The 27,868-nt window shown below is 32.6% G+C and overlaps 4 protein-coding genes across 8 annotated transcripts; 1 reads left to right on the forward strand and 3 right to left on the reverse strand.

The window, feature by feature from the left end:
- Positions 1-4,661: 4,661 nt before the first annotated feature.
- Positions 4,662-7,206, reverse strand: LOC105168721 (LIM domain-containing protein WLIM1). The gene is made up of 4 exons (XM_011088862.3): positions 6,853-7,206; positions 5,486-5,582; positions 5,260-5,390; positions 4,662-5,174 (listed from the first exon to the last, which is right to left on the reverse strand). The coding sequence occupies exons 1-4, from the start codon at positions 6,988-6,990 to the stop codon at positions 4,974-4,976; spliced, it is 567 nt and encodes a 188-aa protein (XP_011087164.1). The 5' UTR covers positions 6,991-7,206; the 3' UTR covers positions 4,662-4,973.
- Positions 7,207-12,146: 4,940 nt separating this feature from the next.
- On the reverse strand, positions 12,147-15,545 carry LOC105168722 (succinate dehydrogenase subunit 7B, mitochondrial). Its single transcript, XM_011088863.3, has 4 exons — positions 15,378-15,545; positions 15,173-15,241; positions 13,791-13,893; positions 12,147-12,387 (listed from the first exon to the last, which is right to left on the reverse strand). The coding sequence occupies exons 1-4, from the start codon at positions 15,429-15,431 to the stop codon at positions 12,323-12,325; spliced, it is 291 nt and encodes a 96-aa protein (XP_011087165.1). The 5' UTR covers positions 15,432-15,545; the 3' UTR covers positions 12,147-12,322.
- Positions 15,546-18,868: 3,323 nt separating this feature from the next.
- On the forward strand, positions 18,869-22,242 carry LOC105168723 (Putative thiol-disulfide oxidoreductase DCC). The gene is made up of 8 exons (XM_011088864.3): positions 18,869-19,121; positions 19,372-19,511; positions 19,652-19,759; positions 19,992-20,048; positions 20,443-20,508; positions 20,821-20,881; positions 21,832-21,875; positions 21,994-22,242. Exons 1-8 carry the CDS (start codon positions 18,977-18,979, stop codon positions 22,030-22,032), a joined length of 660 nt encoding a protein of 219 aa, XP_011087166.1. The 5' UTR covers positions 18,869-18,976; the 3' UTR covers positions 22,033-22,242.
- Positions 22,243-23,164: 922 nt separating this feature from the next.
- Positions 23,165-27,868, reverse strand: LOC105168724 (calmodulin-binding protein 60 A). Of its 5 annotated transcripts, XM_088883045.1 has the most exons (8): positions 27,481-27,868; positions 26,637-26,715; positions 25,937-25,989; positions 25,355-25,845; positions 24,580-24,740; positions 24,189-24,395; positions 23,828-24,099; positions 23,165-23,700 (listed from the first exon to the last, which is right to left on the reverse strand). In XM_088883045.1, the coding sequence occupies exons 1-8, from the start codon at positions 27,561-27,563 to the stop codon at positions 23,583-23,585; spliced, it is 1,464 nt and encodes a 487-aa protein (XP_088739171.1). In that variant the 5' UTR covers positions 27,564-27,868; the 3' UTR covers positions 23,165-23,582. The 5 variants fall into 5 exon arrangements, with proteins under 5 accessions (XP_088739171.1, XP_020551325.1, XP_011087167.1 ...); XM_020695666.2 differs by having other exon boundaries at positions 23,165-24,099; positions 26,637-26,710; positions 27,485-27,867; XM_011088865.3 differs by having other exon boundaries at positions 23,165-24,099; positions 27,481-27,867.

Genomic DNA, 27,868 nt, shown 5'->3' on the forward strand with positions numbered 1-27,868 from the left:
ATCACAACACATTTGTCCACGACTTGTCTGACTCAGCAATTCGATTTATTATCCATTGATTCAGAACCCATATAACTGTTATTTATTTGTCATGTAGCGCGTATGATTTCTTACTATTGATAGATATACATTTAATACTATTGGATAGCATACTACGACTCCTATAACCTCAAGTTAAAAACTAACTTAAGTATTGAAATATATCAACTAGCTTAATACTTTGTGTGTAGGTTAGCCTTACTCATCTAGATCGAGATATTCATTCAGTTCAGTACTCCCAAAAAATAGCCGGGTCATCACCAAATTATAACAAGATAATCATCAAATGTCTGAGGACCACGACCCTGATCAAATTAGATGAAATAAAGTCGTGTTTCCATCGCTAACCAATTGATGGTAAAAGCGCAAATAAGAAAAGCGAAGGTTTTTAAAACATTATGAACCTTGCATGATTGAGGTTACTTGCAACTTTCATTTGTGGGTCGAGAGAATCGTGCTTTGTGGTGGCTCCAAAGACATAAAAAAGAATGAAATAAAATAAAGAAACGACTTATTGCTAGAGCTACACGTACGTAGTATATATAAAAACGTAATTTAACAAAAAGAATAATAATAATAAAAAAGAAGAGGTAGAAAAGAAAAGTCGTGATTAGGATATTATCATTTTTAAAGTCCTCTAGATGGAATCCAGTGCAGACCTACTAGCAATTAAGCCCCAAAAAAGAACACGCTTTTCGTAGGATAATCTTGATCCACTCAACTTGCACAAGAATGCTCGCATCATAAAGATAATATTAGTAAAAAAAATTTAAATAATGATTTAAAATTATTATTAAAAATATATATTAAGTGATTATTATTTTAATTTGGTCATTAGTGATGAAAATTTTATATAAAAGTTGTCATTATATATAAACAATTGGTGACATATTTATCATAACAACATAGATTTAGTGGTAATTATATTTGTTAATTAGCACCAAAAATTATCATTATATATATGCCGCTAATTGTTTACAGTGATGACGTCATGTATAATTTTTTTATTACTGAATATTGTTGTTAACAACTTTTATGCAGAAAAATTGTTCAAAATTATTATAGAGAAAAAAAAAATCTTGTGATTTAAGTACAACTATGACAATTTTAACATTCTCACTTAAATTTTTATAGCTAATATTCTGTTTTTTATTTCTTCTTGGTTGCGTCTCTACTCCAAAGAAGAAAGAATGAAATGTATACTGGTTTAAATATAATTTAACCCCCTGTAAAATATGAAATAAACAAATACCCTATAAAAAATAATTAGTAAATTACCCCAAAAAATAAAGAAAATTATCCCCCTGTTTACGGTTTAGATAGGCGGATGATTTGATTCTTTTTCCAAAACAAAGAAGGTGATTTGCTATTTTATTTTTTACAATTTTTTTTTTGCTCATTCTCAAATCACAAGGGGTAAATTGTATTTTCTCAATTTATATTTGGCTGATATTTGCAGCAAAATTGGCTGAAATTTTTATTTGTCATTCAGTTCCCACCTATCCTAGATCCTGAAATTTTTATTTGTCATTCAGTTCCCACCTATCCTAGATCCTAAATCTTGTCTTCTCTCGACGAAGCAACGATCATTACAGTTGAATGATAGCTAGCGTCAAATGAACCTACAAACAAAGCCAATAGTTTTTTTTTTTAATAAAAATGATAATTATAATATTGTTATATTAATATCAATAAATGGATAAATACATCAATTTAATTAATAAATTCATATTATAATAAACTGAGGTACATTATTCGATGAATATTACAATAAATGGATCAGATTAAATGAGATATAAGTGACACAAACACAATCACATTTAGTAAAATTCGAAAATATGATGTCCAATTCAATATCACCCATCTTTGTTGCACTCAAGGAAGAAGGAATTATTCCTCCAGCCCACGACGCCATTAGATCTTTCTCGCACTTTTTCAACACTCCCACTCCAATTAAATTAGTTTTTTTTAATTAAAAGAAAAAAAGAAAGCCAAGAAGGTAACTTTTTTTTTAAAAAAATAATTCTTTACTCCAACTTTATCGTGGAATTTATAGAGGTGGAAAGATTTGTTTTTTTCTTTTTCATTTTCAAGATTTGGGACCTAGAAAAGAAAGGAATCTTAGGAGCAATTAGCAATGATTATTTTTCATTTTATCCTTTTAAAATCAATTTAATAATTTTAATTTTTTAGCACTAGTGTATTTTAGTACTAATGGAGGTTGGTTGGTAGGATCAATTTTAGTCCAAATTAGATTTTAATTAAATATTATATTTATTATGTGATTGATATACAGTTTAAAAAAATGATCAACTATAATTAATGGCAAATATTGATTTGGTATAAAACTACAAAAACTTTTTTGTCAAACGTAAGATTATCGTGAGAGCTTTGATGAAAAATAGACAAATAAAAATAAAAAATCATGTAGATCGTAATAATAAGCAATTAGGGTACAACAGTAATTTGATTTTGTTTTCACTCTCAATTTTTAATTTTTCTCTAGAAATATTTGCACCTTTATTTCATCTTATTCATTAATTTATAAATATATATACATATATTTTTTTTCAATTATTTACTTAATAGTATATCGTTTCCGCAATGTCTTGCTATGACATCACTATCCATATTAAATCAATAATGAAATAACTATCAATTTCATTTAAATAAATAGATATATCGATTCGATATTTGACAACATATAAAAATACAACCGAATCACCTTTTATAGAAATATTTTTTATTTTTCCATAAAAATCTTTATAAAATCAAAAATACATATTTTTTTTCATTAAAACTTAAAAATCAAGAATGAAATACACACACACACACTAGCTAAATATCTAGGTGATTCTTGAGTATGTTTTTTGCTTGTTACCTTGGAAAATGAATATAAAATGTAAAATGGATCACTAATGAAATAAGTTACTTAAAAAAAATAATGGATGGTTTTTAAATTAAAAAAAAAAAAGGAAAATAAATAGGGTTTATAAAATATATATGGTCAAAGATGTATGATTGTATGTGGTGGTCAAGGTCTCATGAAAGAATGTGTCAAAGGCAATTAATAGATGATGAGTAATAAATAAAATATAGTATTCAGAGGAGGAAAATGGACCAAATTTATGTCCCTAGGAGCACTACAACCAACTATAATATACTATTAAGTGTGCCACTGTGCATAAGTTTTAAATATATATTTATATAAATTGTTTTATTAATTTTTGTGTTTAAAAGAGTATCTTAAAATATATATTAAGATAATAAATTAATATAAATATTTTGATTTATAAGAAAAAATGACGAACAAAGATAATAAATAATGTAGGAAAATTAAAAAAAATTGCATGAAAGAAAGTAACCACCAAAAGGTAATTATGAAAATTCATAAAAAATGGAGAAGTGAGGGAATAATTAATTAATTAATTAATTTAAAATTTTAAAAATAAACGGCATGTCAAAATTAATTGAAATTCCAAAAGGATGCTCTCACTTTATATATAGTATAAATAGATTAATAACAAAATATTAAATAATAACTTTTAAATTATCACTAAAGAAATTGATTTTTATCACGATATAATTATTAGTAACAAAAATAATTTTTATAGATAATCGGTGATACATTTATAGTGTCAACCATGCGAACTTTATTTATTTATTTATTTTTTTGGTTTGGTATGCAAACTTTATGTTATTTTTATATTCGATTTTCCTCTTCATTCTTTATACAAATTTCATAATCTATCTTGTAATTTCCCTAATACCAGAACCACCCCTAGATACCACACTTTTCTGTTCAGCTTCTAAATTCACGAAGCCAAAGACAACCATATCTGAGAAAATAATATCTTCTTTTTTCTCTTTCAAAAGAGCACAATAAAATGGGATAATTACACTCCTCTTCCCGAAGTTTGGTACAATTACATGTAAATTTCTTGTAGTTTGAAAAATTATGTGTAGCACTTCTGAGGTTTGCTTTCATCTAACAAATAAATCCCTCCGTTTGTTAAAATTCATTGAATTTGTTTATATTAACAAAAAATCAGAAAAAAAAAATTATATTGACCCCTGATTGACTTATTACTGACTTATTACAGGTCAAACAAATTATTACATAGCCAAATTACCCTCATACGTTTTCATGCATTAACTTATGTGAGGAGGTATATTTTCACCGTTATACAGGTATCAACATATTCAATGAATTTTAGGTAACGAAGGGACTTATTTGTTAGACGGAAGTAAATTTCAAGGGTGTTAAATGTAATTTTTCAAATCACATGAAATTTACATATAATTACACCAAATCTCAAGGGAGGAAAGTGTGATTGTCCTTAATAAAATAATAATGAGGGATAGTAATTAGGTGAGGAAAGATGAAGAAGGAAATGAAAATAACTGGGTCATGCAAGTTAAAACCTATCGGGTCCTTAGGCGGGTGGGGTTTTAAGATAGTATTAGACCCAACCCGTTGTCATCCCTACCAATAATAGGGTCAAAAGATCTGCCTATCAAAAGACTTCTCAGAATCTTAATAGCAACTTTAAATTCAATTCATGGAAAAAGCAGTACAGAGATAGGAGGAAGAATTGCACAGAGGAAACAATGCCAACAAGAAAATCAATGTCAAAAATCCCATTATAAGCTTCAAACATGCATTTACCAAAACTATCTCATTCAGCCCCAGTTTAGTTTACGGCAAAAACTCGATATATTTATAATACCAACAAGCAAAAGAGCAAAATATGAAAAACAAAATCACAAACAAACTTAAGTTCTCCTCTGATACTACTCATCATTGTTATATATAGAGAGGCCACAAGTATGTCTAGAGTTTAGGCTTTACGGACGGCTTCTTGCTCTGGCTCAGGCGAATTCCCCGATCTGATGTTGCAGTGCTCTCATGTCTCAGCTTGCCCTGCGCTCATTTAAGCTGTTCCATTTTCCCCTTTACCTTGTTCATGTTTGTCTAGTTGGCTGAAGTTGCCTTTCTGCTTGAAGAGTTGGGTGTGATGATGCCTGCAGTAGAGCTGATGCTCATGGGCGACATAATTCGATGGGCTTATCGTGCAGCCTCCATGACTGCACTTGAAACAAGCCCTATGGTATGAAGTTCCATCAACGGCTACCTGTGAAAATATAAGTCGTCAACAGCGTTAGATAAAATCTCTGAGTTTGACTCATTTGCAACAGTAATACAGTTTCTTCAAGTACCTTTTCAAGAGGGTAAACTTTTTTGTTGCAAGCGACGCATTTATCTTGAGTTCCTGCAAACAAGCTTGAAACTTTGCTGTTCGTAACGCCCGGCTCAACTGATCTTTCAGCACGAGCAGTTTTGGGAGCTCCTGTGAGATACATAGAGAAACATGCGAGCTGAAAACACACAAAAAAACAAAAAAAATCAGCAAGGAAGTGAGGATCAACTCAGTTCTGATATAACCTTCGAAACTTTTATCCAGGCTGCCTGTCATCTTGAACAGTTGGTCGAAATGAGGTTTGCAGTATAACACCCCTTCATAGGAAGAGTAATTACTCAGCTGCAGCAAGGAAAGCAAACGTTACAGATCTAAGTGCGAGAACGCAGGGACAATATATGACCTAATAAAATGCAGGTAGTGCTGAAAAACGGAAATTTTTGAAAAATAGTCTTTGAAAGAAACGAAATGATTGTGACACTAATAGCATTTGATCATGCAAATTAAGTATTTTCTTGACTCCCCTTGAGAGATGTTGATGGAATTAGAGCCAACTTGGTCATAAGAAATAATATGATCTAAGAAATCGTCATGCGATCAGCCCTGCTAATGGAATGAGAACTCATGCTTATTTCTCAAAAGGAAGAGAGAATTTGTTGCGTGAATAAGCCTATTTTTATCCTGTTGACTATATATGTGGCTTATGTATGATTTATCAAGCATACAATTACCTATCCATATCGATGCCACCAACCACAACATATGAGCCAAACGATAGCAACTCAGAATGACTATAGAGTTGCTTTAACCTGAGAAATACCATGCAGATGCGATGCAAGAGAGGGAAAATAGAGACTGAAGATTGCATTCTCCAAGAACATGAAAACACAAGTGATCAGCAATCAAATACTGTAATACAAAACTCAGTACTCCACATATGAAAGTTAATCCCGGAAACACAGAAATGTTGGGAAATTAATGAAAGAACATGTTATATATAATGGATTACCAATCCATATCTCAAACACATAACACTGCATCTTTCAAGTCCCAAGTAATTACACACTCAAAAGCAAGTTCCTTGTAAGCATATACAACATCCCGAGTACAACACACTACTTGATCACATACAGTATGAATGTAGAACCAACTATCACTGCTCAAACAGAACCATTTTCGCGATTTAAAATAATAACCAATCCATAAGAACCCCAAGAAGCAAAACTACAACAATTTAGTGATCCACAGTCAACTTAAGAATCGAACAAACTAGGCCAAACCATCATACTATCAACAAGTTCTCTCCATCTAGGTTCTCAAAATTATCATCCCTCACAGTACAATCTCCCAAACCTAGAACTCTAACCATCAAGAACCAAAAAAGAGAGCCCATCAATCACCACTCACACTCCAACTCAACAATCCCACAACAGATTCAACAAACAAAAACCAATTCAAAAAACCGAATCAACACCATCCCTGAAGCAAAAGCCCTTTTGCAGAACAAGCACAAAACTCAGTCCAAGAACCCTCACAATTTTTGCACATATCAATCAACCAAACATCAAACACAAAGTAACAAACATCAAAAGGGCTGCAAGAAAAATCTGACCTTGAGCGTCCCTTTGCAGTGGTGGCATCTAAAACAAGCCTTGTGAAACACTTTGTTGTCAGCAGTGAGTTGATCCACCAAATACACAGTCTTCTCGCAGGCCTTGCATTTCTGTGTTGTCCCTGCAAAAGTCGCCATTACTTTCTTGATTCTGAAGCTCGCTTTTCTTCCCCACTAAAACTTAGATCTTGATCTTTGTTACCAACCCACAAAAGAGAGAAAAAGAAATAAAAATTTGAAAAGGGCAGTTCAAAGAAATCAATGCTTCAAAATTTCTGCCTTTCCTTTTGTTTTCTTGAGTAGTTTACAGGTCAGCTAGTCAGAGAAGTAGCGCCAGTGCGTTACCAAGCGTTTGACAAAATATAGGAAATTTATGGGTAGCTGTCAACATCGGGAGAGCATTTAAGGCACAATCTAATTTAAACTGAATTTTTTTGTGTAGGTTAAACAAATAATTCATTTAAAAAATTAATCTTAATATCATAATACACGACAGATTTTAATTAGATCGAATTCAGCCGAAGTTAAATTAATTATATAGCAAATATAATATATTGAATATATAATCAATAAATAGTTGAAGTATAATAACTAATCACATTATAAGTATATAATACTTATGTATGGTTAGAATTTAATTTAAAAACTGATTTCTGTAATTAAAAAAATATATTTTATTATTGTACCATACATGTATGGATTCTATTACCGAGCAATAATTCAAGATTTTTATTAAAATAATTAAATTTCGAAATATAATTAAAATGATCCAACTAACTTAAAATTACTATTTTGCATTACATATTTTGAGTACGATTATTTAGACAAGAAATTTTAAATGGATAAATATTTTCAAATGTTAACGTTAGGATAATATTTATTTTTATATTATGTCGTTGCATAATTCATGCAATTATCAAATGGTAAATTCATCTTCTCAGAGTTTCTCTTTTTCCAGCTCTAATTTTTTTAAATACTTAAATAATGAATATTTCTTTTATAAACAAAGACAATTTGTTTTTAAATTTAAGAAACGAACACCAGCATAATTCATAACTATTTGTTAAATGACCGACTTATCAAATATATTTAATATCTTAACACGTTCCACTCGCGTACAAACTCTAAATATTAATTTTTTCTTTTTAAATATGTAGGTTAAAAGTTTAATGCAGTAGACGTGGCAAAGTGTGTAATCCGAATTTTCAGACAAAAACTTGAGTGCTGATTTTAGTAGTTGTGGGCGGCAAATATAGGGCGGTATTCACTCCTCAGATTTGGACATATCACCTTTCACGGGTCTAATTATTTTGTTTTTATTTGCCAGAAAAATCTAAAAAGTATTATTATTATTATTTATTTTTGATCATCATTGGAATAATGAAATTCTTGAATGAAACTAATGTAACTTGTGATTCACAGATTCTTCAAAAAAGATGGTATCATTTATGCGATACCTCTCTGGTATATGTTGGATATGTTGTTTGAAATATGTTTAAAAAAAAATAATTTTAATTATTTCTTTTGAAATTTATATAATTATAAATATTTCATACTCATTTGGTTTTTATATAAACCTCTTTCGTTAGTCCCATTATGTTTTTTATCTTTTTCTTTATAATAAATTGACCAGAATATTATTTTGAGAGATGAACAAAAAATAAAATAATTATTTAGAATAATTAAATGGACTATTTAACAGGCAAGTAATAAAATATGTTTTTATTGATTATTACAATTATTATTATTATGTTTTTGTCATTACAGCATGTGGATAGATAGAATATGTCCAAATTTGTGTTTTTGTTTTTGTTATTTTGGTTGGGATATGTTCAACTCAAATATTCAACTATTCACTCTTCAAAATTTTGAATTTGCTTCGTGATCGCTTTTTTTTTTTTTTTTGTACATTTTCCAAAAAGGCAGAAAGATACAGCAGTACTAGTTCCTGTCCTCTTCCTCAACCCCCCACCCCCCACCCCCACCAAATTCATCATAAAAAGTGCATGAGATTTGACGTAATTATATATAAATTTTCTGTAATTTAAAAAATTATATCTAATATTTGTAATAGTTAATACATACTAACAAATAAATTTTTCTGTGAGTCAATTTACGAATTTGCTAATACTAGCCAAATAAATAAATAAAAATCAATATGTATCCTCGAGGTTTGATATAATTAGATATAAACCCCCTATGATTTGAAAATCTTCATTTGGTACGCCTGACATTTTCATCTAATAAATAGATCCTTTCGTTAGTCAAAATTCACGAATTTATTGATATTAACAAAAAAAATAATAAAAACTCATATGTACCGCCGATTAATTTATTATTAAATTATACAAATTAAACAAATCTTATATAATCAAACTACTCTTATAAGAGCAAAACTATACCTCCTCGTACATATTAGCGTGTGCAAAAGTAAATCAGTAATAGAGGGCAATGTAATTATTCTTAAAAAAATATAGTGTTATATACGCTTTACCCCCTTAGCTATACTCCAAGAACTCGTTAGTTTGCGTGATTATACATAACAGGCAGGATTGTTTATCATGAATAATCGCATGTTTGGTTCATGATATTAGAACTTGATATTAATATCGAGTCAATCTTATCAATACTAATTTAAGGTAGGACTAAAAATTTTGTTACCTAAATGTACTCCCACTTTCTCCACTGTATACTTCTATCGTATTTTATAATAATTTAATAATAAAATATAATAAAAATATTACTTCATTTTATTTGGGATACTTAGAAAATACTTGAATTTTTATTAGTTATTAAATTTCAAAAAGTAAATTTCTTTTCGCCATACTTTTATAACTTTTTAAAAAAACTTCAATTTTCACTCTCTTTATTTTAATTAAATGTCTATTTTAAACTTCTACCTTATATAAAAATGTAGAAGAAAAAGAAATATTCTATAGTAATTTTTTTTTAAAAAAAATTGTATTTCAATAAATAATGCGATAATTTTTCATCTTTTGTAATTATTCACAAACTACAATGTTAAAATAAAAATACTTAAAATTAGAATACTCTTAATAATCTTTTCGTTTTTAGTGCGACTAATCCATTCAACCAAACATTAAATTATATTATTATATGTGATATCACACATCATAACACATCAAACCAAATAAGGTATAATAGATTATGAGATTAATTATCATAATTAAATGTTGTCATGCCTAATTCTATTCCACGAACTAAACGAGGCCAAGTCTCATTCACCCCCTAAACGAATGTATGTAGTATTTATCCTTCTTGATTTAATCATTCCAACAAAAATGCCTCTTATAAATATTATATATATTTATGTGTTCCTAATATATTTTAAATATCCCATATATCAGTTTAATATTATATAATAATTTACGTAGAAGCAAAATATATTTTTAATTGAACTGCAGAAAGAGTAATTAAAAATTTGCGCACTGTGGTAGTATGATATAAACAAATATTCATAATCTATTTTGTTTATTTGAACTGAAAAGAGAAGTTATTAAGTAACTAATCAAATGGTATTTGGGTTTTCTTGACAAATGGATAATTATATTCTATTAACTTAGATAAAAGAAAAATTAAAAATTGAAGAAATGTTGCAGCAAAAAAATATGAATATTTACATGCACTCTTGTTCTAATTCTTGTATAAGATGTATATTCGAAAATTGATTTTCATCTTTACCTAAAAATATTTAGATTGAGTAGTTGATAATTTAAGTTTCAAAAAGTAATAATATCTTTTTACATTCGAGATTTTGTGTATTTATCTTTCCACATATTACTTGATTTTTAGTCTTTGAAATTTTAATTAATTAAACCGCTAATTACTTTTTTATATTAAAATCAAATTATATTTATTTAATTAATAAATATTATGTTGAATTTAAAATTAAAGTTTTAGAAAATATTCATGCTTTATATATATATATATATATATATATTCACAAGGACAATAGTGTTCAAATATTTAATCTAAGGGAATTAACTGTTACAATTATTAATTCAGGAGGTAAATAAAATATTGATCCGGCTGAGATCGCGGGTCGTAATTTAGGTCGCCCACTTCAGCTCCTGATCCTTAATAACCTGACAATAGAAACAAATGTCACCTAGCCGGGGTGGATACCGACACAGATGCTCCGACGCTCAAGTCAGTACTAAGAATTATCTCTAGTAAAAAATATGTTTTTCTTAATCTTATGAAAGTGAAATCCAAACTAGACCAACCTTTTCACCTCCTTTTCTTCTTCTCTTTATACTGGTTATCTCCATACCCTTACGTGTCCTCTGTACGATCTTTATGCCCGCTCCCATGACTGCTCGTCCTGCTATCGTGGCCCACTTTTTACGGGCTTAAGATTGCCCTTAACCGTCTAATAAGTTAACCAACATTAATACTAGGTCTAACCCTTTTCTGTGCCTCCTTTTATTTCTGTCCCTCGTACAAAGGGTATATTAGTCTTTCTCTGTCCCCCTTCATCAAATATGTAACATAGTTGAAGGGGTAAAGTGTATTTATCCAAATATATATATATATATATACATATATTTTGTTTGACACCATTAATAAAAGATAAAATTATCAATTTCATTCAAATAAAAAAAATACAATAATTTAATACAACAAAAAACATAAAATACAATTTCTGCTAAAAAAAAATGCAATACAATTTTATTAATTAATCCAAACATATTTCAGACACACAAAAACCTATACAAAGCATGAATCACACGTTCCAAATTGAAAATTGAAAATTAAGAGTGAGAATAAGACTAAATGTGAAATAAGAAATTCAAACAATATTGAATCCGTCACAATTTTTTTCATTTGATAAAAACAGTGATTACATAATTAAATTAATAAATATATCAATTCGATCAACAATACCCATTAAACTCGCAGACAATATTAAATCCGTCACACTTGTTTCCATAGTCGTAAGGTAGTATGAATTTCATAATGACTTGGAAATAGTTCCGAGCTATTTCCTCCTGTCATATGTCTAAATCATTTGAAATTATTAGCTCCAGATCTTTTTCTTAAATTCAAATATACTCAGAATTCAGAATAACCAAGAAAAAGAATGAAAAAGGCCGCAAATTCTGGCTTCCATCCATATTTGTAGTCAAACAAACAATGGAACGAGAAAAACCAATTTGAACAGGAAGCCATCCTACTGAAAATTTATCTTTTCTGGAATGACCAGTCATTATACCAATACATTCAAGATCAGGAAAACTCACCAAAATTACTTGCAACCTTACAGCATCAAGTAAAACTGAAGGAAAAGTGAACAACTTTTATTTCAATATCATCAACTCAGTTCAAACACAGGTCTGCTGCACTAAAAATACAAAATGCCTTGTTTCCCTTTACCCAATCGGTGCCCGTTCATCGACCGACAAAGGCGTCGTTATGCATTATTGAAATAAATAGCATGACACACACTTTATTTTGCCTGTTTGCGGGCTTCCTCTCGCATGACAGCCTTAACATAGATCTCGTAGCAGCATCCTGAGTACAAGCATCAAGAACAGCACCATGAAATAACAACGAGCTGGGCTAACAATAGTGTTTTTGGGAGCATATTCTTGTTATACGCTATTTTCAAAGAAATCAACCAACAGTATAATGATTCTCCATGCTAAGTAGGATATAGAACTAGGAAGCAGATAAATGAAATAGCAGTCCTTACATGTTGGGATGCAAGGATTGCGCAATTTCAGATCAAAACATGAGGCACTAAAATGATTTAAGGCTTTTAGAAGGGCGATTAGGAAAATCACATGATTTGGTTGGAATTAATGCCAAGCATTCATCGGAGGGACTAACTTGAAACCAATAGAAAAGTCAGGGATGATTTTGAAGTTGGACTAAAGTATCAGGGATGAATTTTACCCTAAAGGCACGGGAAGGAAAATGTGAAGGTTTACTTAGTGAAGTATATCTGCTCCTGTAGCAGACTGAAAGATGGTTGCTGATTTTTTAAGGGCTAAAGTTGCAAGTTTTTACCCATCAGGACCAGAATTTGATTTCTGGATTAATGATTTGCAAGACATGGTTGTCGCAACAAATCATACCTTGTCACCTTAGGGACGTTGCAATAACTTCTACATTTCCGGTGGGAATAACCAGTAGCAAAAGTTGGGAGTATTTGAAAACAAAAGTGAAATATGGAAAAAATTTGAAGTTGGAGTGTTTATAGAAAATTGCAATTTTGGTCCCAAAATGTAGGGTGGTTCAGGAAGTAATATTGGCTATTTCAGGAAGTATGGGACTACTATTGCAAATCACCCTATACTTTGGGACTAAAATTGCAATTTTCTCGAGTGTTTGGGAAGACAACTTAATATTTATAATTTTACTAATACGCTCAGATGTTGAAGAGAGCTTGAAGGAAGCTGCTTATACTTTTAGTTTAAATCAATCAGTTCAAAGCAAAAGCTATAAATAAAAATTATCTATTCACCTTATTTTCAACAGCTTATTTAAACATTTGCAACACCCCCATATAACGAAAAGCGCATGAGAATTGAGAAGCAATACCCTTGAAAAAACTACTACGATTTGATAAGAAGGGTCCTATGGCCCAACTAAACATTTTAGGAAGCTAGTAACAGTTTTGTAACTAAATAGCTATAATAACCGTAACCAAATATGGCATATGAAAACTGACACAATTTAATCCAGTTTCTAGATGTCTTTTTTACTAATCAGTTCATGTAATGTATAGAACTTTTAATGAGAAAACATTTCAGGTTTTATGTTGCACCTCCTGAAGTTGTAACAAAAATAAATAGCATCTGGATAAGGAATTTTATCAGGTTAAACGAATACGTTTAGGAGAAAACCATGTAACAACAGCTATAAAGCCTGAGAACATGGTATCCTCAAATTGTTCTGTAGAGATGTCTTACCAGCTACAACCACAATCGTAAGAACATCTCCAACAGTTTTGAGACGCCTCAGACTTTTCTTATGCGATTTGAAGCGTTTCAGTGATGGATCCTCTGCCAAGAGCTGAACAACAATGAGATGGGCTTAAACGGGGATGCACAAGAAAGCACAATTTGTAAAGACAAGAGGAAAGGACCAAAAGCAGCAGAGTGAGAAATAAACCAAAAGCAGTAGGGAAAATAAATGCCAAGAGCCCAAAATCCTATGGTCTATTCATGTTAACTCCATCACATTTAACAAATCAAGCAACATAACCATGCAGCAGTCACATATGTGGATGCATGCATGGATGTGCACATGTGGAGGATGAGAATTAAGGGATGAGCAGATTAAAAGATATATCACTAAAGTACTGTATGAAATTTGAATCTCCATGCAGCATGAACCTTGAGGGCAGCACAATATAGCATTATGAGTTCAACAACCACCCACCTCAATCTGACCTAACATTACATCTAGGCCCAACTATCGTGTACTAAACAAAATTTCTTTTGCTAGGAGTTCATATTGTAGCTTTACAATGCTAGGTGCCCCAGCATAAATTGTTGAGTTAACATTTTGTTGTACTTTACTCGACACAAGTCTAGTGGAAACCGCTACAGTGGTCGTAGGAGAATTCTCCGGATTATGTAAATCTTGTGTCTTGCAACTATCTTTGTTTTCATATTCTTGCACATCTTCACAGTCTAACTAAATCGAATTCCTAAGAAATAAGGCAAACCAAAATAATTATAATGCAATGCTTCAAAAAGAAACTGGCAATCCTTGGATATGCAAGAATGTGTCTTCCTTGAGATATATTTTCCACTGGGGTCGGAATGGAGAAGGGATGCAAGGCTAAGAAAATGTAATCCTTTAGAAACATAACACTTCACAGTGCGATTCTTCCTGAGAACTAGAATTAAAAATCCAACCAACAGCTGTTCTTAATCAGAATTAGAGGAGAAGTTTCTTATTTCAAATATTAATTCAACATTGGGGTTCTCTCTCCCCAACTTGACAGTCTTTAAACCTCTAAACAAAATCCAACTTATTCTAACCAAAATTCCCATTCCACGCTCCAATTATGACATGTAAATCAATTTTCTTACCCTTTCTAAAGACCCAAAAATTTGAGCTTTTTATTCTGATTCAAAATTTCACCCTTGACCAGAAAAATATATATACATTTTTCCCATAACCCATATATGCACCCCGATCCCAGTCATTAATTTTACAACTGAATATAATCAAAACGGTTAAAAAGGGGGGGGTGGGGGGAACGGATCCAGAAACAAAGTAATCTCAATAACAAATGACTCGTCCAGTATATTCAAAAAGGAAAAATAAAAAAAGCACTCACAGCCTTCTCGCGAGCGCCTGGCTCCACATGAAATCCACGCCTTGATATCGTCAACGAATCATTAGATTTCTGCCCAATTTTTCACATAAAATCCATAAATTCTTACCAGCTGATTCCCACGTTTTCACAGAGTAAAAAAGAAAACAATAAAGAAAAAAATCAGCAAAATTAAGTGGGAATTGATACACATACATATGTTATATACCTGGGAATGGAGTCGGAACGCCGAGAGAGTAGTTTTGTTGAGTAAAAATGCCATTTCTTTCTTTACTCGAAGGGAATAATACGAAGACAGAGAGAGAGAGAAGATGAGCTGAGAAGGTGGTGGGCAGTCCGAGACCCTGTTGAAATGCTCAGTACATCAAAGTTTGGTGGGGAGAAACTGGAAAAAGAAACTCTTGTTATTTTCAAAATAGCCACTTGTTTTTCTCTATTTTAACTTCTGACCCCTATTTGGGCCAACCTGGTGGAGATTTTGAGATGTCGTGGTTGCAATTCCATTATGGGTTTTGCGACTTTTAGAGTTTGTTAATCACTGTCCATCGTGTTATAATCTTTAGAAAACATTCTATTTGAATGCTTCTTATAAATAGATATCGCTTTATTAAACTTTTAAACTATTAAATCATATAGTATATGGAGAAGTTCACAAATCACCTTGTCGGTCTCATTTTGACACATCGGATCATTGTTTCCAACTTTGTCCTCTATTTTAGCTCTTTTTGTAAGGAAATAGTACTCCTTGTTTATGCTTTTGGTGACTATTTGTAAAAGAGTAGTACTCCTTTTTTATAGCTTTTTAGAAATGATAGGGAGTCAGTACTCTCCGTTGTAAATTTGCTCGCTTTCTAATTTTATTAAAGAAGGATCGGGGACTCCGAAAAGCTCCTCCCACCCTTAGGTAGTTTATTTAAAAAATAAAAATAAAAAATCACCAACAAAAGGTTCTATTTATATTTTATATTATGAAAAGGACTATAGTGATAATAATATCAATTGTATTCTACATGACAATATTATAGTAAATAATTAATAAGAAAACTAGATTTTAGTTTAATAATTATATAGTGCATTAAATACAATTAATCTTATATTTGTAATGTTAATAAAATAACAAAAAATTATGATAATCTCAATTAACAATTATATTTATACATTGAAACGATTAAATCCGTATCCATTTAAATATCATATTTGCTTGTCTCTAAGCAAACTGTATGCGTGGCCTCAGTTTGATGGCTCAATATTTTTTATTATAAAAATAATATTTTTTTCAAGATAGTAATATTAACGTCCACGACTCGACACTCAATTTTTCTATACAATTACAAATTTAAATAGTAAATTATAATAAATCATAATGTTAAAATTATATTAATTAAAAAAATACAATTTATATATACAAATGTGTATACAATTCCTTTATACAAATATAAAAATACAATTATTTTGGACAACCCTACACTGACACATTTGATCGTCTTGAAGAATCTCCTCTTTGTTGGGCTTGTTGCCTTTCACAGGTTTGTGGCCAATCCATCTCGTTTTGAATACGTGATGTTTGGTTTCGATCAGGACGTGTAGAGATACGAATAGTAGTATCGTGGATCAAATTAAATTTCAAGACATCCCAATAATCTTCCGACAACAAAGGTTTAAAAAAAGACTTAGAGTATGTATTTCTGTAAGCTATTAGATCATCATGCATTGATGCAATATTAATATTGTATGCAGCGCATACTTTTTGAGCGTGAGGTCAAGGGATGTCAAATTAACTCCACTTTCCACATGAACATTCTTGATTGGCGATTCTGACAATATGGGTGTTGAGTTCATGTCCATAATGACGTTTTGTAACGACTGAAGCGGACTATTAAAAGTAGTGGTATTTCGTGACCGTATGCTCAATAAATTTTTCTTGCCAACGTGTTAACATCTTGTATGCAAATCCATCCATAGTTGGTTGTTGCTTAACATTGCACGACTCTTCACCTTCCTTGCACAAAAATAATGGACGGTACGTTGAAGCGTTATTTCAACTATTGCAGTCACCAGCAGGCGTCGAGCCTCTTTCAGAACTTCATTGATGCATTTTGATATTTTGGTCGTCAAAATTTCGCATTGTCATCCACCATCATGAGAAATTGTCTATTTTTCATGATTAATCTGGTCTAAGAATGCAAATTTATCTTGTTTTTGGCTCTTCATCTTTTCCATAATTCGATTGAACTTTCTGATTTGATATTTAGAGCCAACTCTATAACAAAGATCCTTTAATTATTACAGTTTATTTGGCAGCTGTATGACATGGACTCAAATATCATTATAGATTACGCAACTGATTTTAACCCCTAGCTATGGAGATCAACATGTCCTTTAATATTCTATGCAATAGTGAAAATGCAACATGTATAATACATCACTAGATGACAAAGACGATATGAAACGACCGTACAAAGGCCACCCATTTCCAACAGAAGAGATGCAAAATGAGGGTATTGAAAATGGAACAACATAACACGTCATTCCGTGTCGTCATCTAGAGACGGGCGTGTGGAAAGTGGACACCACCCTGGAGATACACTTATATTGCAAATTGTGGTATGTTATATAACATCAGATGCTTTACTTTAAACACTTTCTTTTTATGTTAAAATTCATTATTTGTTTACAATTTTCAGACAGAAGAGGTAAATGCACTTAAAATAATTTGTCAATCTAGACCACTAGATATTGAAGGGTGCCGTCAATTGGTGGACCGATTCGCACATGGAAAGATTATAAAGAAAGCCTAGCACATCAGCTACAACAAATTGCAACATTATTCGATAATGCTCCCACCACGACTCACATGCAAAGGAGAAGTTCTAGCCAAACGTCTATTGGTTCAGTTGAACGTGATGATGTTGAGGTGAACATAGTTGGTTTTTCTATAGTACATACGCCTCAAAATTACTACGTGCCTCAACCGTCACAAGATGATTTGTTCCAATCGGCCCCATATATGCCAAGCTATGCAGAAGCTTATTCTTCACATGTAAATCTTAACTTTGGCCTTGACATTAATCAACCATATGCATTAGGATATAACATTTCACCAATTCTATTCTCATCATTTAGTGCATATCGTGATAATGTGAAGTCCAGTTCTGCAGCATCATCAAGCCGGTTACACATCAATCTCGGTGGTGATGATAATTGATGAACAAAATGAGTCAATACAAATGTTGATTAGGAAATAAGAAAACCTCGACGTCAAGACAACTATAGAATAGATGGACATTTTTAATATTTTAGTTAATACAATATTATTTATTGTAATTTACTATTTAAATTTATAATTGTATAGTTTTTATTAATTAATTATTACATATATTTATTATTTTAAAAACAAAATCGAGCCGTGGATAGAGACCATGACTTGAAGTCGTGGTTGTCATCCACGACTCTGGAATTATTTTTAAAAAAAATTATGTGTCCAGTTGTGGATGTTGTCCACGACTGGACACTTTAATTATTAAAAAAAATTGAGTGCTCGTCACAATTATATTACTATCTTTAAAAAAAATATTATTTTTATAATAAAAAAATAATTGAGCCCGAGTTTGATCTTGAGAAGTCGGGTCTTGACCCGATTATAGGACAACCCGAACCGTGGAATCATTCTGATGAAGAAGGTGAGGCCACGTAACAGAAAACCGTTTGAAAGAACAGAAAGAAGGCCTATTCCCACATACACAGACAATCACACCAAAAAATGCAGCAATATATATTTTCCTTTTGATCGAAGCAAGAAGTAGTTTAATGGCTTTCAGAGTGGCAATCTGTGTCGGAAGACAAGCAAAGACCTCCCTCTTCTCAGTCCCTCGTTACCTCGGAACAACATATGATGTCTCTGCTTCAAACCTTTTTCCAAGAACAACCCCTTTTCCTCATTATCATCAATCGGGTATGTACAAATCATTATGATATGACTGGTTTCTGGCTTTTCTTGAATTTAGTTTTGAAAAGATCCGGGCTTTATGTGTTGTGTGTTGTGAATTTAGATTTTTGTCAGTTTTTCCTATTTTTTCTTGTCTTGGACTGAGGTTTTGAGTAGATGGAACTGAAAAACAGCACTTTTTGGTGTTGGGCTGTTGAGAAGGTTGTATTTTGCTTCTTTTTCTGGTGTAGTGAACATGTTATATGTCGGTTTCCAGGAATGAAATTTTCGATTCGGGCTATAAATGGAACAGCTGCAGATCCTGTGGCTGCTAAGAAAGACACTCAGAGGCCATCATCAGAAAATTGGAAGATTAAGATGCTTTATGATGGGGACTGTCCATTATGTATGAGGGAGGTACATGAAAATGTTGGAGAAAATGAGATTTTTCCTTGATTTTGAGTGGATTAATGATGTTTCTTGATTCTTACGATGATGATTCCTATGGTTACTGATGAGTTTGAAGTGGAATTTGTCCTGGATCTTTTTGTTGTTAGGTTGATATGCTAAGGGAGAGGAATGCAAATTATGGGACAATCAAATTTGTGGACATAAGTTCTGATGAATATAGTCCGGAGGATAATCAAGGGCTTGATTATGAAACTGTATGCTTCCTTACATTCTTGCAAACTCATTCTTGTACTTTAGTGGTCTCTAGTCTTTTGATTACTCTGCTGTTGTTCATGGACCTTCGTTGTGGTTCAATGTTTTTTACGTTTATGTTTTAACTGGTTTTGTCAATCATGCACAAGAACTTCAGATAAATGCTAATTTTATGCGTTCGAGAACAAATACAGTATCTTGTTTGATGACGTTGGTTTGTTTGTTCAAGTTTAGGTAATGGGCCGAATTCATGCAATTCTATCAGACGGAACTGTTGTAACAGATATTGAGGTGCATATCTATCTGTATTATCAGTTTCTACTTTGAAATCTGTCTTAGTTTCATATTAACACTTGTCTTTTTGGATAGTTGTTATTCCATTTTTTCCTCTGATGTCTATGTATATCCTAGTTTAATAAGGGCAAGTATCATCTTACAATAGGAACAAAAAATTGTAAGATTCACAATCTTAGATATGGTAACGATAGATCTGAACTCTATCTTAGTTTCGCTATGACATTGTTGTCCTTTTCAGTTGTTCTTTTTTGAATTTTTTTGGTGATGTATTTTGGTTGTGGATTTCTTATGTATGTCATGCTAAAATATATTGAATTACTTATGTATTCTAGAGTCGTGACTCCTAATGTTGAACACTATAACAGAGGAGAATAATCTATCTACGCAGGCATTCAGAAAACTGTATGAAGCGGTTGATTTAGGATGGGTTTACGCCATTACCAAATACGAACCTGTAAGTACACCTTAACTATGGTTTGACAACTTATGGCGATGAGAGTGTTTGCACAACGTTGTGTTCTTCAAAAGTTTTGAATTTATGTAGTTTTAACACAAGTCATTAGATAGAAAAGTGGTAAAAAACTAGGAATGTAGTGTTTGATAAAAGAACAATTTATGCTTGGTATTGTTTTAGAAAAGTTGAAGAGCACTTCAATTAAATTTTTGCAAACACCCCTGTAGTATGAATTTCTGGCATGTCTTTCCTCGATCTGTAGCTTCTTGGATATTTGAATGAATTCCTAACTATGAAAGAACACATTTACAGATTGCAAGCATTGCAGACGCCATTTACGCTGTTTGGGCTAAATATCGTCTTCAAATAACAGGTGCTTTTCCTCGCTTTCTTCTATATCTAGATCTATTTGCTTATCTACGTGTTTAGTTTTTTGTTTCCGGTTGAAAATTTCGAAATTGTTATCTTCAAAGTAGCATGTCATCTAGAAAACTTTTTACTTGAATCAAGTTTGTGCTAGGAATCATTTTTCAACAGACCGTGAACGTGTGCAAAGAACATGAAAAGAAATTAAATGGAAAACGAAAGAGTGACGTGGTTTGGAGAATTCTCCTATGTTCACAGTTGCTTAAGGTCGGTTTTTACTAGGAAAGTTTCGAATCAATTCCATTAAAACATCACTCATCAACTATTTATACTAAGAGAGTTGGATCCTCGATTGCTGGACCTGAAAGTGATGTTGGGGCAGGCTCTGTAACCCAATAGTCTGGGCGATCTAATGATTCATATTGTAAAATGTTATTATAGTTATCATTCTAAGATAATACAACAACTATATGGCAAGTGTAATGCACCGCCGCAGCTAAACCCTGTCCAAACTAAAGTTTCTCTGTGGTTGGTAGCTTTGTAACATGCATGGGTCTTATTCTAAAATATGAAAAACTTGCCGTTAAGCTATCGTCTTCCATGTCTCCGTCGCAAGGGGTGTGAATTTTGTTATGGAAGTCTATATTTTTAGTCAACAAGCATGAAATAGGTTCTGCTGCACCTACACTCATTGACCTGTGGTCTATTGAAAAAGTACACTTACACCCACTCAAAATATTAAATCATTTACGCAAACCACCCCTACTTTTCAAAAAAACTACACATACACTCTCCAGAAAAGTCAACATCATTACACAAACCACCCATGCTTTTTGGCTACCAGAGGTGGTTTCTATAATTATTCAAAAGACAGGTTTGTGTAAATAGACTATAAATGAGAGGGTGAAGCATATGTTTAGTCTTCATCCATTTATGAAATTATCTATCCTTTTACAGGCCGACCACCTCTGGAACAAGTCCTGGAGGCACGGAGGAAGAAGGTCCGCATATTTTCAGTCTTCATCCATTTATACATTTATGCAACAGCTCTAGAGTTCATCCTTGTATTTGTAATAAAAGATTCAATATCTAAGTTACCTTTCTTTGCTTGTTTTGCAGAAAGAATTATGTGAAGACAACAAGGTCTGTAAAACGTAGATGTCTTCAACAGTGTAATTATATTATGGGCTATATATATCTTGCTTGTTTACGTGAGCACAAGTTGTCGTGCGGCCTTCAAGGAGCCATATTTAGCAGGCTATTACTAGAACTTACGACCCCATATCATATTTTCTTTGTAATAATTACTCTTTCAAGAGTTATATAATGAAAATGTCTTGCCATAGCCACTAAAAATATTTTATTACATATCTACGGACTGAATAACAGCTTTGTGATTTCTTCATATAATTTCATTCTGATTCTGGGCATATTGTCTAAGTATTTGTTTGAGTATATTAGAAAGAAGTACAGGCGTTGCATGCCATTGATATTGTTTTACATGTATTTAGGATATCTATTATACAATATTAACATTACTATAATAGACCTTTTCAACCTTATATTTTTTAGTATTACACATTTCAAAATCAAATATCAAGAAAGTTATGTTCAAAATCTCTCTTTTCCTATCTATATTTCACAACGAGTCTTCTTACTATTTATTATTCATGGATAGGTTTACTTTTTCCAAGAGGCATTTATTTTCTTGGGGTATTCATAAAATTTCAATCTAGTAAAATTAAAAGGATGTTCGCAATAAATCTACTTTCTGAGTGTAGGTGTGTTTTGAAAAATAATTTAAGGCAAATTACAACGACCTCCCGTGAGATCTGACGTAATTATGGGTACTCTATCGTTGTTTGAAAAGTTACAAATATCCCCTTGGTGTTTAATGAAATTATGTAATACTTGGATAGAGGTATAAAATTGTCAACTTTACCTCCACTGTATTTTTTATTTTTTTAACATTAAAAAAAGCCAGCAATGTGGATGAAATTTTTTTAAAAATTATAAAAAAAAATTGTCTATTTATGTTCATCACAAAAAATGGATGAAAATCTAAGTATTGGGCTAATTATTAGATAGCCATTAAAATCAAGTGAACATTGATAATTTTTTAAATAATAAGGGGGCATTTGTAATTATGCCAAATATCCAGAAAAGTAATTGTAATATATATATAATAATTTAATATTTGTAATTTTATTAATAAGTTGCAAAAATTGATAGCTAACCACTTATAACTACAGATTTAGACCAACTTAAGTTAAACATTCAAAAGCAAAAGTTGTAAACAAAAAATATATTTTTCAATTTATTTTTCAATAATTAATTATATTTTAACATCAAACTGATAAACGTTTATTTTAAAGGATCGAAAACCCCCCAAAACTAGACCAGGGCTGCCTTAACTGTTATCAGTCACAGCTTCAAGTAGAAGAATTTTCACCTTCAATCACCTGAAGGCACCGGAGGACGATTTAATCGAACATCTGTATAGACATCTCCAAGAAATTCCTACACTCTTATTGCCAGATAAACTGCACACAACGTCTAGCCGGGCAGAGCACATCAACTAGTACTAGTACCACATCGGTGACGTTAACTGTTTCAAGAAACACATGTACTAACAACATCGCGTGGTGGAGGTCTTGCTCTAACTCGAGTTTTTCTTGCAATGATTCTTTTTATGGAGAAGAGCCATCTTAACACACAGAATAAGACATTCCACCATCTCTGAGCTCTGTCGATGTGAACAACCGATCGCGGGATAAGAGCATCAATGGCGCTATGTAAATCAGCTGGTAGTTCCAAATTGGAACTCTGCAATGGAAAATCTTCCTCAAAGTAACTAAAATGCTCGGTATCACAGAATGATTGACCCATGGGTTCAGGGTCGGAGATGAAGCTGTCTGCTACTTGACAAGGGAAACTCAGAGGTTGGTCGTACCTGATCTCCATTGCGTCATCCCCGTGCAAGTAATAATCAAAGCTAGTCGAGTCTCTAAAGGACGGCATAAAATCGAGAGAAGAAGGATCTTGTTGCAAGTAACTGGATTGAGAAGTTGAATCTTGATGGCAACTACCCTCTGGTAGCAAGTTTGAGGACATTTGAGCATCGGGTGAGCATGATGAGGTAGGCATATTTAAGGACGACTCGGCTAATGTGACAATTTTCTCACGATCTCCGAATGCAGAGATAACCAACTCTTGAGCATTCACCTGAGATAAAGAAACTTCGGCTTGGTTACAAAATGCAGAGGCACTATGCGTTGAAATAAATTGCTGAACTCAGAAGAAGAGAAGGGTACCTTTTCTTCTTCTGACAGCTTATCCGTGGGCACATACTGGCTGTTCGAGAACATTCCTGTCACTTGTCCGATGACATTAAAGACAACGCTGTTCTTTTGCAGAGATGTAGGAGAGTTGTACAAGTATAATGTTTTGTCAAGAACGCATGTCTGAGCATGCTCCATTGTGGTTTTCCACTTTTTAGCAGACATACCGGTCCCAAGGATCTGGAACATTTTCACACACTGTTACTATTACTAGTCAATAACTGTAAATAAGCCAATAACATCATAAACTCCACAATCCACATACATCCAGGATGGAATAGAATGTATGATTTTTAAATGAGATGTACCATTTGAAGTATGCAATCCCTAATATAAACACAAGATGAGTTTGGTTATATCTTACATTTCGAAGCTTCGTGGGGTCTAAAGAGAGTAAAACCAGGAAGTCTTGCACGGTGTTAACTCCTTCTCTACTAAGACGTCTGTGAAAAGCTCCATCTTTGCCAATTTTTTCTAGCCGCCAAACTTCATCAGAAAGAGATGGAGGGTGGTGCTTCTTGTATACTTTAAAGAAAAAAAGATGAAAAGGATGAATCAATATCGTCGCATTAATCACTTTAGGCTAACAAATCTATCCATAATTCTAAATAAATGCGTATTTATTTCTAGTAATCTGGCTTGCCCAATTTCATCGGCTATAATGAATGTATGGGTACATGCAACATGAGAGAGCCCATATAAACATCTTAAACAAAGAAAACCAAAAACGACGATGAACAAGGAGATTTGAGGCAACATCAGCAAAGAATCCAGGCTACTTAGCAATTCTGGTTTCTTCATGTTTCACAAAATTCAAAATGAGTAAACTCTAATGTTTTAATCATAAACACTCTTGATATGAACATTGGAACGTTTGCTGTTGATAATAAAGCAACATTGGAATAGAAAAAAGCCCAACGGCGAACAGGAAAAGCATGATAAGAATCTACAAAGCTGTAGAACATACTAAGATAAATTAGCACATCATCATTCAGACATGCGATACATAGAGATTCATTTTGATGGTCAAGCCAACATGAATATCATTCATTACTGAGCTAGTATAGGGAAATCATATAAGAAACAGCAAGGACTAGTCATAAGAAAAGATTGATTAAGTGTAGAAGTGAAGAACTGACACTCTCCACGATGATCTCTGACAACAAAGGGTTCTGATCTCGCCTCTCTTATTCTGATGCCACCAACATCATCAATCAACCGAGCCCCCAGCCTGAATGTACGGCTTCTTGTCCAGCTTGAGTTATCCGTAAATGAAACATCACCCACCAATCCCTTTCCATCTTTAAGAATGAAGATCACATTCCCAGTTAGAAGAGGCTTCTTTCCTTCCCGCTCTCTCACTATATTATTCCTGAACTCTTCAAGTGTCCAATTATCTCTGTCATCAACATCAAAATCTCCTTCAAGAACTAGAATTTCCACCTTGCAAGAGGATCCAAGACCACTAGAAACAACTTGCCCGGTAGGTATATCAACTAAAGCAACTTCCATACTGGTGCAACCTTCTCCTTCAATACGAGTTCCAGTAAACACTGGAAGTGATATAGCATTTGAAAATTGTAACTTTAAACTCCTCGACTCAGGAGGTTGTATATCTTTCCCACAATTCCTGTACATTAGAACCATAAGGCAGAAGGGCATATGAATTAATATACTACAAAATGAAGGAGAGAGCGTAGTGAAAAGACCTGATACCATACCGTTTCATACTGATTATATATTTTCTTAACGCCGAGTCCATTTCCTCCTTGACCTGCATGCTCAAAATAAAACAAACTACTCAATATTCGGATTCATGCATTCTTCACCAATCAGAGTCTATCCTAAGAAAAGAAGCACGAAATAGGGTACATATTTGCAAAGTAAATCAGCGTATCCAACTGTAGATATTTGTATCACGTATGCACGTATACATCTAACCAGTGAAATCCCAGAGAAATACATCACCATATAACAACAGAATATAAGAAAGAAAATAATGAATGACTATATGTGCAAGCACAGCATCACTTTCCTAGAGCTGATCTTGAAACACAAGACATTAACCAAGTGTCAAAATAGGTTCGAAGCATTATCCTTCCTTCAAACCAGTAGCAAAAACAAGAGCATTTTTCTACAATATATTGTTATGAAAAATATGGCACAAACAAAAGGTTCTAGTCTTTAGCATATCAAAGACTTAAGTGTTGAATCCAAGAATCTTGTGGCAAGTTCAGTGGTGAGGATTATTCAGCTGAACCAGTTTATACACCTGAGACGCAGAGTGATATAAGTAACCGAGTAACCTAATTCTACACTTATCATTTAAATGGAAAAAAGAGGAGCTACTATCGGAATTTTTATCAATAATAGGAATATATGTGTATATATATTGCTGAATAACAATTCAAGTTAACTTACAACTCGACGAATCAGAGGCTCCAAAACTGGGTTTACGAGATTTTGTAATCTCTGCAGGGTCATCACATCCAGCACTGTACTATGAAAAGTACCAAAAAGAAAGAATCAATATAGCCAACAGTCTAACAAGATAGAAACTACACCAAACTCAACTTGGCCCTACAGCATCCAATAAGATTGATGCTCCTTTGAACTGGTTACGAGCATTTTCATTCCAGCTTAATTTTTCACTTAAAATGACAATGGTATAAAACACAGAATATTAACCCTTTCTTACAGAATAATAAAGATATGTCGTAAAGGTGCACGTAAAAGTCTACTTAGAATCATCTAATAACCATTGAGTTCTCATATTACTCCCCCACACCAGTAATGTGATCTCAAGCTCCAGTCTTTCTCGTTTCTAGTATAACCATGCATCCAAATACTCATTTTGCTACTTATCATAATCTCTTTTAGGAAGATAACACATTTGCTAAAGAAAATTCATCCCTATAAAGCATCAACTGATCAAGACAATTTACTCTTTCATCAATGCATGATTAGCACATAAACAATTCATCCCCTTTTAGATTTATACTTTTTCAAATACAGTTTGAAACTAAACATTCTGAAAAGAAAGCCATTTAGACATCTCACTTCAAATTCCCAAAACTCTTAGCAACAATCAATAAACTCATAAATTTAAACAAGAATTATCAAATAGTACTCCACCAAAAACCATGAAAAATCCCATCAAGAACCTTGAGACCCACAAAACTACATTCACTGACAGAGCTATTGATTTCTCAAAAACCCAAAAAAAGCAACCCAAGAAACTGACTTCCATCGTCTTCTACTATACCTACTAAAACAAGGAGATTTCCTCGAACGCTTATCATCAAGAGGAGGAGTGCCCTCCTCTTGTTGCTGCCTCTTCTGCGACATTCCCAGAGCCTCCCACCAATAACCAAACAACAAGAAGCGATGAATCTAACGCTTTGATACAGCGCCTTCACGACTAACAATAGCAAAATATAATCGACACACACACACACACACACACACACATATATCACGGGGGCCTGGGTGAGAGAAGCAGAAGGAAGACTGTTTCTTGAGGGAACAGAAAGACCAACATGCCGTAGTCCTATAAAAGATATGTCTTGAATAGTAATAGATCAAAAACCAGCATGACAAAGACTATATTTTGAATGTAAAAAATCGACTTTATTGCGTGTTTTCGGTGGGAT

The sequence above is a fragment of the Sesamum indicum genome, linkage group LG8 (assembly GCF_026168435.1).
Source record: "Sesamum indicum cultivar Baizhima isolate 11 linkage group LG8, ASM2616843v1, whole genome shotgun sequence".
NCBI classification, from domain to species: domain Eukaryota; kingdom Viridiplantae; phylum Streptophyta; class Magnoliopsida; order Lamiales; family Pedaliaceae; genus Sesamum; species Sesamum indicum.